Source organism: Pecten maximus, chromosome 2, assembly GCF_902652985.1.
Source record: "Pecten maximus chromosome 2, xPecMax1.1, whole genome shotgun sequence".
Taxonomy (NCBI): Eukaryota; Metazoa; Mollusca; class Bivalvia; order Pectinida; family Pectinidae; genus Pecten; species Pecten maximus.
The window spans coordinates 51871166-51886526 of NC_047016.1; the positions used below are offsets into that span (position 1 = coordinate 51871166).

At 38.7% G+C, this 15361-nt stretch overlaps 1 protein-coding gene across 1 annotated transcript in view; it reads right to left on the reverse strand.

The window, feature by feature from the left end:
• The window catches only part of LOC117322428 (neurexin-4-like), a 29208-nt gene that overhangs the window by 8794 nt on the left and 5053 nt on the right, over nucleotides 1–15361 (reverse strand). The window contains exons 4-21 of the mRNA XM_033877344.1: nucleotides 14714–14855; nucleotides 13679–13891; nucleotides 13219–13397; nucleotides 12674–12847; nucleotides 12296–12457; nucleotides 11745–11826; nucleotides 11296–11451; nucleotides 8905–9040; nucleotides 8221–8327; nucleotides 6817–6942; nucleotides 4875–5087; nucleotides 4133–4429; nucleotides 3206–3391; nucleotides 2233–2454; nucleotides 1769–2011; nucleotides 1245–1430; nucleotides 598–740; nucleotides 322–415 (exon numbers count right to left, since the gene is read on the reverse strand). Of these exons, the coding sequence (XP_033733235.1) occupies nucleotides 322–415; nucleotides 598–740; nucleotides 1245–1430; nucleotides 1769–2011; nucleotides 2233–2454; nucleotides 3206–3391; nucleotides 4133–4429; nucleotides 4875–5087; nucleotides 6817–6942; nucleotides 8221–8327; nucleotides 8905–9040; nucleotides 11296–11451; nucleotides 11745–11826; nucleotides 12296–12457; nucleotides 12674–12847; nucleotides 13219–13397; nucleotides 13679–13891; nucleotides 14714–14855 (3061 nt within the window). The remainder of the gene's footprint in view (nucleotides 1–321; nucleotides 416–597; nucleotides 741–1244; nucleotides 1431–1768; nucleotides 2012–2232; nucleotides 2455–3205; nucleotides 3392–4132; nucleotides 4430–4874; nucleotides 5088–6816; nucleotides 6943–8220; nucleotides 8328–8904; nucleotides 9041–11295; nucleotides 11452–11744; nucleotides 11827–12295; nucleotides 12458–12673; nucleotides 12848–13218; nucleotides 13398–13678; nucleotides 13892–14713; nucleotides 14856–15361) is intronic.

The window sequence follows — 15361 nt, forward strand, 5'->3', positions numbered from 1 at the left end:
AAATACCTTTAAAGGTAATTATGTACCGATAAAGATAACCATACAATACATGTGACTATTATAGACATTGAAGGAATAATTAGCGTTACCTATTATAGACATTTAAGGAATACTTACGGTTACTTATTATAGACATTTAAGGAATACTTAGCGTTACCTATTATAGACATTTAAGGAATACTTAGCGTTACTTATTATAGACATTTAAGGAATACTTACCGTTACTTATCATAGACATTTAAGGAACACTTACCGTTACCTATTATAGACATTGAAGGAATACTTACCGTTACTTATTAAAGACATTTAAGGAATACTTACCGTTACTTCCCACAAACAGATATTTGGGGTTGTTGAGGATGCTGTCACTGAGAGTTGCTCCAAGTGTGTCGATGGCCTCGGGGTAGTTGTCCACCTTAGAAAACAAGGAATCATGTTAATGTAATTAACACAAATACCTGGGTATATCACAATGACCAGATTACACAAGAATCAGCCTTGAATGACACAGACACACTTCCGATAGATTTCAGCAATAAATAAAATCAGGATACCAACATTTTCCTGTCATATTATTTTAAGACCAGTTTACCCTACCTGTAAATGGACAATTCTGCCTCCTGATCCCTCTCTCTTCATCTTGGCCTCATGTTGCTGTCCATTGGTATAGTCTATTCCGTGGTTAGGGGTGTTCAATTCCCAACGTTCAGAACCAACATCCACCACAAACTTGATGCCACCTGAGAGATAAAATTATATTGACTGTATATATACTAATCCATTTGAAAATGTTGACGGTTAATAAATAGTCAAATCTGTAGCTGAACTGTACCAAATACCACAATAATTCTCATAGTTAAAGGAGAATAAGTTTGACAGTAATTATTAAAGGGAATAAAATCATCTTTGTTTAGAAAAGTGAAATTGTCATTGCCGAAGTCTCTTTTAAAATAAACTATTGAATATTCATGGTTCACAAAGTCAATTTCTTAGGAAAACAAAGCATTAATACTGACATAGCATGTTATATATCTGATGACTTTGGCTTTCATTGAAAGTTCAATGCAACAAGAAACACGTATACTTCACAAATATTGCAAAAACAATGAGAGTGAAAATCTGAGAATGTTAAATTAATAATCGTCATTAACAGCCTTCCCCAAACTATACCGAAGTTTTGAGGAATGACCCGAGGATGTTTGTTTATTTACCCTGGACAGTTTTTACATACAATGTATACTCACCACTGTTGTTGATTTCGAGCGACACATACTCCGTGTTCTCAGCATCTCGAAGCTGAAGGAGAATGCCCTGTTTCTTCTTGGTGGTGAAACCCACACGTATGTTCATGAAGTCGGTGGCAGACAATCCCTGGCTCTTGTCAAACGTGTACTTCACCTGGTAATTGGTCTGAAGGTTCACGCCAACCTCTGTAAAGGTCAACAATATCTTAGTCACATATTTATCAAAACTGTATTTGTGTTATATATGAAAGATGTGTTTACTACAAATCACTAAATGTCATTTCTGTCCCCACGACACATTTAGTTGGTATTTACACAACATTATTATAACATCAAGTTCTACAGCTGGTCAAAGAGTCAACACATTGTTGCATAGTAGCAGGGGCATTCATGTATATTTTCTAAATTTAAATTTCTATTTATTTAAAAGTTTTGCATGCAAATATATACATTTAAGGAATAAGTAAATTAACGTTTATTTATTATTGTAATTTAACTTTGGTATTGTAAATGTTTGTACTGACCTCTGCCACACATCCAACCTCTCCATGGTGTATACGCACAGTCGCAGGTGTAGCCAGAATACCCCTCTATACATGTGCCTCCGTTCATGCATGGATTGCTGTTGCACTTTCCGTTACAGTTGACTGACACACCATAATAGAAGTCACCACGCTCCACGAGGCCTCGGAGATCCTGCAGCACTCCGTTCACACGAAGGCCTCTAATGCACCCAACAAATCCATTTTTGTCCTCCACTGTGGCACCTATGAGAACACAAAATTTGAAAAAAATATTCAAATTTCCTCATAACTTCCTAAATTTCCGATTTAATTCTAGCTAGATATATTTTTGACAGGACTTCCTACCTCAGCAATAATAATTCCGAGATACAGGTGAGCTTGGGAGGTCTCTATGATTGAATTAGTTGGGAGAAATTCTGAGTTCCATTAATATTTCTAGAATGTCTAAAAGCCATTAGTCTTACCAACAACCAGAAATCCCATGAGATCGAGAGTACGTGTGACCTCATCTTGACCTTCGTTTAGATATTTCTCTGGGAAGTTGTCGACGCGAAGCCATGCCTGCTTCCTGTTCCTCTCCACATGGACTGTGTGCCAAAAGTTGTTGTTGAGAGCGTTCGTTGACTTGTACTCCAGCACCTTAATACCATTACCATTGTTGTAACTAAACCCGATCGTATCACCGTCTGAAATTCAAGTTCACCAATGTGTTAGGAATTCAGTGGAGGAGTCAGATATTATGCCTGCAAGTTTTTGTTTTTTTTTTCACAAAAATTGTATGATATCAGACCGCCAGCACTCTCCTATTCTGTATTTCTGATCTGATCTTTTGTCCATTAAATATGAAACTGGTCACGGAACTGCCATAACTCCAAAACGGCATTGTACTGAATAAATTAGTTAAGTATTGCAAGGTACAGGTGACAGAAAACTTAATTCACTATCATATCAGAAACTCAATCACAGAACTTAAAATATTTTTTGTCAATTGTAACATGGATCAGTGCCATTAAAGGAAACATCCTGAAGAGTATTATTAAAGGCATATGAGTCTCTGGAACACAAAATATATCATTTATCTAGTAATTTTTATTTCTGGGAGATAAAACAAAGTATACTTATATAAAAATTAGGTGAAATAATTCTATTCCATTTATTTACCGTAACAATTAATTTTTCGAAAGTAAGTGTTAATTTCCTATAAACTCAAATGCAGTGTATTAACAAGTACCCAGGTTGTAGCTTCAGCATTAATTTGGATCCCTGTTTTCCTACCAACATTTTGGCATAATGAAATGGTATTATATAGAACGAAACATTGGAATGGCTATACAAGGAAACAGAAATCCAGGGACCCTACTTGTAATACACTGACAGTACGTGTATACAAGATTTGTTAAAGTGAAACAATATATATTATTAAGAAGTTTTACATACTGAATAGTCGAACTTGGATGAAGTCGGCGCTGCCATCCATTGCATTTCCGATGTTGTGAATAATAACGCCATCCATTGCTGTCGTCTTGAACTGGAACCAGATATCTCCAGACGGTTCTGCCTCAAAAGTAGCCAGCTTGATGGTAGCATCTGCTTTTCGGAATGTGACCACGTTGTCAAGGAGATCTGGGAGGAACCAAGGTGGAATTACATCCTATACCATACCATATCAATAACATATACATAGATATTTTAATCCAACAGGTTGAAGACTAATTACTTCCCGATGGTCACTTAACAAATACATTTTTTTTCAGGATCTGATGGTGCTCAGCTAATAAAATCACAGCACGACTGGTAGCTACTTGTTGACAGGATCTCACTCAAACAGATGTTGGAAAAGTTTCACTGCTCATTGCTGTCGTACGTCCGAGAGTTTTCAAAGAATTGAAATATCAAAAAAGTTAAAAGTCTCTATGATAATAGAGATAATATTACTTACAGATGAGGGGTCCGACCTTGTGAAACCCTAAAAATACTTACTGTCTCCCCGACAGATGAGAGGTCCGACCTTGTGAAACCCTAATAATACTTACTGTCTCCCTGACAGATGAGAGGTCCGACCTTGTGAAACCCTAATAATACTTAAGGTCCGACCTTGTGAAACCCTAATAATACTTACTGTCTCCCTGACAGATGAGAGGTCCGACCTTGTGAAACCCTAATAATACTTACTGTCTCCCTGACAGATGAGAGGTCCGACCTTGTGAAACCCTAATAATACTTACTGTCTCCCCGACAGATGAGAGGTCCGACCTTGTGAAACCCTAATAATACTTAAGGTCCGACCTTGTGAAACCCTAATAATACTTACTGTCTCCCTGACAGATGAGAGGTCCGACCTTGTGAAACCCTAATAATACTTACTGTCTCCCTGACAGATGAGTGGTCCGACCTTGTGAAACCCTAGCCTGCTGTCAGTTGTGGTTCCTGTGTCACCAAAGTGGAGTTCCATAACAGGTAGATAATCCTTGTGGACTAACTGACCGCTGTCCGAGGTGGAGAGGCCAGAATCACAGTTACAGGTGGCTAGTCCTCCAGTACAGCCCTTCTCGGTCAGTCCACAGTAACATTTATCTGATCCTGGGGCAGCCCCTCCCCAATAGTACATGGGCTGGAATGTCCGTCCCACCCACCAAGCATAGTGCAATTCAGGCGCATCATCTGTGACAATGAAGAGAAGACTTATTCATAAAACTGTTCATTTCCTCAGGAAAACCGCCCAATTTAAATAGAACACTACATCAGTATTAGAAAGTGAAAATGAAAAGATTAAAGTGAAAATCTAATCGGACTGTTTTTGGATGGACAAACTAAAGAAAAAAAGCATTTTTACACAGCCTACCACCTGTCTACGGACAGTTTTACTATGCAGTTCAACACAGCTATTATAAAACTTGTTAAACTGGATTAAATTCTTATTACACTCTATGAAGCATCAGAAAAAGAAATATTAATTGCAAATTTCTCACCATCCAAATAGTCTCAATTTCTTGTGAATTGAGGTAAAGAACACATGCTATAGATACATATGCAGTAAAACTTTAACATTTAAAAATATCTCTCGATTCACAAAGTTCTGTCTGTTGCCTGTGGTCAGTAAACTTACTTGGCTTGGCGAGAAGACGTGAGTTGTTGCACTTGTATTCAATGGTCTGATGGCAGCTGACCGCCCTCTTAATGACCTCTGTCAATTCGTCAATGGACGCAGCACTGTAGCCAACTTTCCTCTCGTAATAGTTAGGAGCCTGGTAACCATCCACACGGATATAGTCTTCACTGTCATGGCCGACCCAGGTCTCCACCGGTTTACCGACCTCATCTGTAACCAATGAAATCCATTTGTTAACAAAAAAAGTCTTCATTATAAAGCACTTCATACAGACTGAATGTATGAATGCCACCAATCCTATACAGCTGAGGTGGGGAAAAGGTCAACTTGATCAATGACCGTCAGAATCAATGTGACAAGGAGTAGAACTAAATAAATGTTATGTTACTAACACCAGGGATGGGACACACCAGGGATGGGACACACCAAGGCTGGGACACACCAGGGTTCTGACACACCGGGGTTGGGACATACCAGGGTTGGGACACACCAGGGCTGTGACACACCAGGGTTGGGACACACCAGGGTTGGGACACATCAGGGTTGAAACACCAGGGCTGGGACACACCAGGGCTGGGACACACCAGGGTTGGGACACACTGGGGCTGATACACATCGGGTTGGGACACACCGGGGTTGGGACACACCAGGGTTGGGACACACCAGGGTTGGGTCACACCAGTGTTGGGACACACCAGTGTTGGAACACATCAGGGTTGGGACACACCCAAGGTTGGGACACACCGGGGTTGGGACATACCGGTGCTGGGATACACCAGGGTTGGGGCACACCAGGGTTGGGACACACCAGGGCTGGGACACACCAGGGTTGAGACACACCAGGGTTGGGACATGCCAGGGTTGGGAAACACCAAGGCTGGGACATGCCAGGGTTGTGACACACCAGGGTTGGGTCACGCCAGGGCTGGGACACACCAGGGTTGGGTCACGCCAGGGCTGGGGCACACCAGGGTTGGGACACACCAGGGCTGGGACACACCAGGGTTGAGACAAACCAGGGTTGGGACACACCAGTGTTGGGACACACCAGGGTTGGGACACACCAGGGTTGGGACACACCAGGGTTGGGACACGCCATGGTTGGGACACACCAGGGTTGAGACAAACCAGGGTTGGGACACACCAGGGTCGAGACACACCAGAGTTGGGACACACCAGGGTTGAGACACACCAACTGGACACACCAGGGTTGGGACACACCAGAGTTGGGAAACACCAGGGTTGAGACACACCAGGGTTGGGACACACCAGGGTTGGGACACACCAGGGTTGGGTCACACCAGGGTTGAGACACACCAGAGTTGGGACACACCAGGGCTGGGACACACCAGGGTTGAGACACACCAGGGTTGGGACACACCAGGGTTGGGACACACCAGGGTTGGGACACACCAGGGTTCGGACACATCTGGGTTTGGGACACAACAGGATTGGGACACACCAGGGCTGGGACACACCAGGGTTGGGACACACCAGGGTTGGGACACACCAGGGCAGGAACGGACATTGGTATAACACTATGTGCTCACCAGTTAATGCAGGCTATAAATACCTGTCTCAATTATCACTAGGTGTAGAACTTTCATTCACATGAATACCACTCTATTTTAAGTACAATCCATCACCCATACTCCTGAATTAATTAACTCCGACCTCCGTCCCCAACCCAGAGCTTATCGCAGGATAAATATGGTATTGCACAATCTTTTCAGGTTTGAAATCACTAGAGCATGTCTGTTTTGTTTCAGGATTGAAATCACTAGAACATGTCTGTTTTGTTTAAGGATCAAAATAATTAGAGCATATCTGCTTTGTTTCAGGATTGAAATAACTAGACAATGTCTGTTATGTTTAGGACTGAAATCACTAGACCACATCTGTTTCGTTTAAGGGTCGAAATCACTAGACCATGTCTTACTTTTGCCATTGCACTGGACCTTAAATGGTTTGAGGGGCCCTGATCCATCAGGGTCAATTATAGCAGGTTGCAGTCCATCATTCTTCGTGTACATCTTGAACATCTCACAGGAGAGATAGTAGGATGCTGCAAAGGTAATACGGACAAATTAAACGTAAGCATCATCACAAAAAATACCACAGCATCATCACAAAAAATACCAGTCATCACAAAATATACCACAGTGTCATCACAAAATATACCACAGTGTCATCACAAAATATACCAGTGTCATCACAAAATATACCACAGTGTTATCACAAAATATACCACAGCGTCATCACAAAATATACCAGTGTCATCACAAAATATACCACAGCATCATAAAATATACCACAGTGTCATAAAATATACCACAGCGTCATCACAAAATATACTATAGCATCATCACAAAATATACCACAGTATCATCATAAAATATACCACAGTGTCATCACAAAATATATACCAGCGTCATCACAAAATATACCACAGCATCATAAAATATACCACAGCATCGTCACAAAATATACCACAGTGTCATCGCAAAATATATACCACAGCATCATTACAAAATATACCACAGTGTCATCACAAAATATACCAGTGTCATCACAAAATATACCAGTGTCATCACAAAATATATACCAGCGTCATCCCAAAATATACCACAGCATCATCACAAAATATACCACAGTGTCATCACAAAATATACCACAGTGTCATCACAAAATATACCAGTGTCACCATAAAATATACCACAGTGTCATCACAAAATATACCACAGTGTCATCACAAAATATACCACAGTGTCACCATAAAATATACCACAGTGTCATCACAAAATATACCACAGTGTCACCATAAAATATACCACAGTGTCAACACAAAATATACCAGTGTCAACACAAAATATACCACAGCGTCATAAAATATACCAGTGTCACCATAAAATATACCACAGTGTCAACACAAAATTTACCACAGTGTCATCACAAAATATACCACAGTGTCACCATAAAATATACCACAGTGTCATCACAAAATATACCACAGTGTCACCATAAAATATACCACAGTGTCAACACAAAATATACCAGTGTCAACACAAAATATACCACAGCGTCATAAAATATACCAGTGTCACCATAAAATATACCACAGTGTCAACACAAAATTTACCACAGTGTCATCACAAAATATACCACAGCATCATAAAATATACCACAGTGTCATCACAAAATATACCAGTGTCAACACAAAATATACCACAGCATCGTCACAAAATATACCACAGTGTCAACATAAAATATACCATAAAGTTTTAATTCAGCCATCAACATGAAGTTATATTAAAAGTCCCACCATCACTTATCATGTACTTACAGATGTGGCACACCTCGCCTGTGTAGCCCGACTCCTGGCAGTCGCAGTTGAAATCGTTCCAATCCTGTGTACATCTGCCGTCGTGTTCACAAGGGTTGGGGGTACACCTGTATAAAACAAAATGTTGTAATTAATGCCCCTTACAGCTGTTATCACATTTAACTAATGAAGCTAGAAATCTGTAAAATTTTATTATTTTGTATGGTTAAATTTTACAAAAGTTTAAAGAAAATGGACCTATTTTTTTTAAAACAGAGTTCAGTGTTCCCTATAATCTAGACTTTCAAGGAATCTGTTTTTTACAATTTGTTTTATACATATTCTATTCCAATCTAAAATATGTGTAAAACATGTGTTGGTGGGATAGAGCTGGACCATCTTTACATGAATGCTAAACTTTCTTATAAAGAAACAAGTTTGTCCCAAATGAACATTCTACTTTCAAAATATATACATACCTTATTTGCTTCACATTTCCTACCAAATTTTGTTATTCCATTACAATGAAAATGAGTTGTCAACACTACCTGAGAGGTCAACATTGCCACATATGTCAACTCTACCTGAGAGGTCAACATGGCCACAGATGTCAACACAGGACTACAGAGGTCAACACAACCAGAGGTCAACAAAGTCATGCATAGAGGTCAACAATGCCACACATGACTGCTAGGCTGTACTGACCTGTCCACAAGTCCACATGTCCCAACCTCTACATCCTTCAAGTCTGATGCGGAAATGCTGTTCAAATTGACTGGTGTTACATCAATCTCAACCGATCTCATGCATCCACGGAAGCTGATCCCCAGAGTGTAACCTCCTAATGACAAGATAATGAGGTACATTAACAAATGTATATTATAACTGATTGACAAACATTTTCTGTGATAAGTAGATATTTTCCTGTATTTTCAAAGTTTAATATCAACTTAACAACTAAGAGATCCCAGAGGGATATTGGCACCCACCATTGAATATATAATTCATATTGGTTCTTTATCGAACTGATCTTCTATTTTCCCATCTTTCTTCTTTTTCTCTTAATAAATACTGATACTAATACTGATAACAAGAACAAGTGGAACCTACATGTGAACTTTGAGAAAAATCCCTCCAGTTCTTTTCAAGAAATACTGATAACAAACTTCAATTCTCAAAATCATATACAGTGCATTCCACTTAATCGGGTAACGCTTAATCGGGTATTTCGTTTAATTGGGTAAAATTTTAAAAACCAAAACCATTTTCTCTTAAATCATGTTAAAAAATTCGTTTAATTGGGTTGGAAAAGTCGTATTTTTCGGTTATTCGAATAGAACAATCGGGACAAAAAATAGAAATGCTCCGATTTTCACGAAAGTCATCGCGTATTTCTTTAAGTTTTAGACATTTATCAACAAATAGTGTAATTTTGATGGTTCAAATGTCAAAAAAACAGTTAAATATTACCTTAAACGGTAATGTTATGTCGGGGTTTTGTCATGTTCAGAACTGTGTTGTTGTTGATTCTGCCTCGTGTGGTTTTTCCCCAACAGGAAGTCGACTAAGAATTGTGGGTAAAATTAAATGTTATTTTTAGAGTCAGCAGCAGGCAAAACGTAATGGGGTTTTAAAAGCATAATTAAGCGACTAGACAATTAAACTTTTACGTCTGGGATGTAAAATCTTCGAAGCAAAAACCAAAACAATAGGTTTTTACCTGGGTCTGATATTGCTACAGATCGATTGATATCACCGCTTACTGTATGTGGCGAATCCAAAGTGAGGGGTTCGCCACGGGGAAATGTGACGACACCGATACACAGGTGAGTTAAAAATCAGTAGCGAGCAGTAAAATGACAGACGCCCGACGTTAGCTCATAATTCCTATTCAGGTTAGGATTAGAACTGGTTAATAAAAACATTACATTGGATTTCGTGTTGTTTTATCAGTGACTGCCAGTGTCAAGTTCGTATAAATTTATACCACAGGAAACGACCTAAATAAACTCGGTTTCTCCGATCTCTGTGCCTTGGTAATTGGAAATAATATGGAATATTTTAAACTTCAAAGCGAACATAAGAATGTCTCTATGATAAACATAAATGAATTTAGATGTAATTGTCGGCGAGTCCTTAGATCGTATGTCAAATTAGGAACACACGGATGAAACAGGGATGTATGACCCCCCGATTTGAGGTGCTACGATTGTACTGTGTCGGGAATAAGAAAATCATTAAGGTTTTGTTATTTTAATACACACATTTTTATACAATTAGTAATAGTAATCTGACAATTTGACATCAGTAAAAGCACAAACAAAAACACCGTTTATTAACAATAATAACGCAAATATTTTCATCCAAAATCGACCCAAGTCTGACTACCATTACGGACCAAATCCAAGATGGCGACGTGCATTTCGGCTTATCGGGTAAGTCGGTTAATCGGGTAAAAAGTCCCCGCAAATAGGCAACCCGATTAAGCGGAATGCACTGTATATATAAATTGAATTGCCACAACTAGGGACAAATGAGACCTTCACATTAAATCTGAGACGTATCCCTCCAGTACTTTTCAAGAAAACAGCAATAACAAACTTCAATTCTCAAAATCCAAGATGGCTGCCTGTCGGCCATTTAGTTTTTCTGATCAAAAATTTAAATTGAATTGGCACAACTAGGGACTAAGGGGAACCTTCACATGAAGTTAAAGGATTATCCCTTATGTACTTTTCAAGAAATATTGGTAACAGACTTCAATTTTCAAAATCAAAGAGGGCTGACTGTCAACCATTTTCTTTCTCTGATAAAAATCTACATAGAATTGGCAAGGGACCAAGGGAAACCTACAAATGAAGTTTGAGGAATGTATCTCTAGTGCTTTTCAAGAAATTATAAGCAATAACAAGGATCATTTATGGATGGATAGAAAACGGACCACAGATGCAGGGTGATTTTGAATAGCCCACCATGATGATGGGCTAAAGATCATTATTTTTCTTGAGTTAAAAATCAACATGCGTTTCTGAAAGTTACAAATAATTTTAAAGTTATATTTTTGTTAGATTATATTTTTTCGTAAAGATGATTTACCAAGATAGTAGGTAGAACCAGCGGATATAGTGAGACTTCGTCGAGAGACTTTAGCATTTCTGTCGACAGTAATATTCAACATCTGTTCGTTGGCATGCAGAGAGAATGTGTGCCACAGGCCGTCAGCGAAACCTTCAGATTTGGCGTCAAGGGCAGCTGGAAACAAAAACAAAGGCAATGTTCTGAAAACAACACGCATTTACAATTAGCACAGACTTCTGAAACTATCAGTTGATGAAATTTGTCGTAACAGACTTTGTAAATCTAAATAAACTTTCAGAGTTTTTGAACTGTCCCTCAGGGCTTCATGAAAACATTTCACAGAAAATGAATAATTTTCTGACAATTTCACATCCGTTCGATGTCCTTTCCACATTTGCTTGTCTCATAAAACTTCATTTTAAGAGCTTTCCTTACTTTTTGTATTAATAAAGTGGCTGGTAACTTACTGTTGCGGACCATGTCTTCAATGACCTGGTTGTCCTTGGTTTGGAGTCGGTAAGTCACATAACCTATATCATCCAATTGCACCTGTTAAAACACAACTGTGTCAATAAGGCCAACATAAACATCCTAAAACACCAAGCATCATTACGTACCTAATCCTATTCTAATTTAAATCATATTTTCCTATTTATCAGTTTTATACAACTGTAGGAGTGTCATGGTGATAACAATACAACATGTGAATACTACTGATGTCCAGTAGTCATTTAGTAATTTTTTATTTCTATTTTCAAGGATAGAATAAATTGATGTAGGAAACTGAAAAATAAATTTAAAGAGAAACAGTCCATTTCATAGACATTGTCTTCCAAATATTCATCCTTAGTTTATATTTGGTAAAACCACTGCTGTTTTAAATACTCTTAACCTCAACAATATCTATAACAAACTGTCCTTTGTAATATCCCCTGAAATGATAAACAACAAATTGATACAGTAAATTCCCTTTTTTCTTCTAGGGACAACAGGATCATTATTATAAAACGACCTTCACCTTTATTGATCCTCCATCTTCCATGTCATGATAAAGAATGATGCCGTCTTCGTCGTGTGTGCGGAAATCAAACTTGAGACGAATCGCACCACCTGCATCAAATCCCTTCAGTACAGCATATGAATCAAATGTAAAGAAGGTCATGGGGATAGGTGCTGTGAACTGTAAAAAAAAACAAAAAAAAAACAATAATCAAAAACTGTCGAAATACCAAATTCATTCAAAGGTCAAAAGAAAACTTTCCCTCCTACATAGGTAATAGTGTAAACTACTATCCTGGTTAAGCCCCTAGACTTGTTTGGAAATCTTTTGTAAGAGAAAAAAAAAGTTGGATAGTTGACCCTGGTGGCCCTATGCGACCTCCGACCTCCGACTAACCTTGCAGTTCCAGGGGTCGGGTACAGAGCCCACCATCTGGTATCCAGTTTGTCCAGCCTGGGCATCGCGAATAATCTTCAGACTGTTGAATACTACATTTTCTAGACATCCCGCGAAGTTTGTCTTCACTGTTATTCCTTTCTGGTCGAAACTTGGCACACCTCCAATGTAGATCTATCGGGATAAAATATAGGAGGAATTGTGAGTCAGCAAGACATGAATATTCATATTTATTTATCCTGGCTATAACATCAACAAAAGGTTAATAAACCAGGGCTTAAGATAGACCATTCAGATTATTATCTTTCCATTCTGCTACCATTCTGTTGTCATTAGAATTTTATTTAGAGCCTTGATTGTAGTTAAAGTTAAGAACCTTACTTAACATTGTAAACTATATATTCTTGTTTTCCATAATGCTGTGATATTTGTCAGCTTCTTAAATTAGTGCTGTATTTTAAATTCTTTTTTTCCCGTTTGTTACTTCCCAACACCCAATACATATCACCCTCTATAGAAGACAGTCTTTCAACTCGTATTTATACCTTTTTGTCAACATTGAGTCTGTAGAACGCTCCATTTGTTTCAAAACGGGTCTCCATTCTGTCCACAATCAGCATGATATTTGTTCGATTTCGTCGTATAATGATGTCATGCCATTGACTATCATCAAGCATATTACCACCGAGCTCATTAGTGGCCCCAGCGACTTTCAAAGTGGAGCCTAAAACAGCCAATCGCAAACAGAGTTATTACACAGAGCAACCTATCAAATCCATTGTCACAAAACTTTTGAATAACAAAGATTATTGTTAACATATTTCCATGATCACATAAGTCTGAACAATTAAATCTCAAATCTTTAACAACATTTTAGGTCTTTAACTTTTGAATGTTTGTGAAATTGTTTACCTAAATCTATGTGGAAAAACAGTTATTTTACCTAAATCTATGTGGAAAAACAGTTATTTTACCTATATCTATGTGGAAAAACAGTTATTTTACCTAAATCTATGTGGAAAAACAGTGTTCCTCCAACTAGTTCAAGTGACATGTAATCGCCTTGGTTTCCATCAGCAAAGAGGATGACGCCATCTTGTTTGTTTGTTTTGAAGCGGAGTTTGATATTGTCCTCGACACTGCTTGGTGGAGGAACCTGCTTGCTGAGGTCATAGCTAATGTAACTTGTACCGCCGTCGAACCTCACAGTCTGTGAATCTGATAAAATAAAATATACCTTGGTAAGGACATCTTTGTTCTGACAAACCACAAATGAAACTGCTACCATATATTATGGATGTTTTCTTAAATGAAAACATCCCAGGTAAGTGGCATTTTTATCTATATGTCACATATCCAGTGAGTCAGAAGAATTGCATCAAAAAGACAATCCATTGCAGGTAATGTGAAAATCTGGCTAATATAAAACAATCTGTATCAGAGACCTGAACAAAAGAATGATAGAGCATTAAGAGAGTTTAAGTATATTAGTACTCTCATGTTGCTTCTGGAAAATCTTGACAAAAACGCTGATGTTTTTAACAGAGGCAACAAAGTAGGTCCACACTGCTCACCTGGATATTTCGTCGATCATGGCAAAACATTCTCATTTATGCTATAATATCACAAACATTTTCCGTTTTGGGGATCTGCCTCTTGGTAACACACATCAAAGTCAAGATTTTCCTTTCAGTTGATTGAACTTAAATTTTTGTTTTCAAGTTCAAAGGTGATTCAAAGCATATTAATTAGAAAAGCATTAATCCTAATAGCCAACCCCTCTGCCTCCATGAGGCCCACTCCTCGGCCATCTAAGAGGGCCCACACTTCCGCCTCCCGAGAGGCCCACCCCCTCCCCCCCCCGCCCCCCCCCCCCCCCCCCCCCCCCCCCCCCCCCCCCCCCCCAAGAGCCAACCCCTCTGCCTCCCGAGAGGCTAACCCCTCTGCTCCCGAGAGGCCAAGCCCTTTGCCTCCAAGAGGCAATAGACAATATACAACATTCAGCTGCCTTCATCATCCTTGTAGCCTCCAGGAACTTACTGTATGGACATCCTTGTACTTCCACTCTCATCGAGATGACCATGTTCCAGCGCGACGGGTGGAAGCGAACGTAGCGAGCCACAACGGGGTACTTCAGAGTGTTGGTCTTCACCATGTCACCATTACTGTTACCCATGAACATCTACAAAAACATATTTTAAGGGCTATAGTAACAAAAGTAGATACTATTCTCAATATCTGTCTTTGTCTTGACTATGAATTTAAAAAAAAAAAAAACCACATAAATATTAGGTCCTATTATTTGCCGGTAAGATATTGATGAGATGTGAATATTTGATAGTTAAAAATAAAAACATGAAAAATACATGTATGTTTTAAGTAGGTGCCAACACCCTTTAATGGGTTAAAGCTGCAAATCAGATAAAAAAATCTGGGTTCAATCATGAAAACAAGTTCTGGGTCTGTATATTCATGAAACCATTACCTTGCTCATGAGCATGAGAACTGTGCTCAACCCAATTTTCTTTAATCTCATTTTAGTCATGAAATAAGTTTAAAAGAAAAACCTAGACACATAAAATAATATTTCATTTAAAAACTTTCTGAAATTTCTTTAAATAATGCATTGAAAATATGTTACCAAGGTAATCAGTGATCGGACTTTCAATATCACCAAAAGTGTGTGTA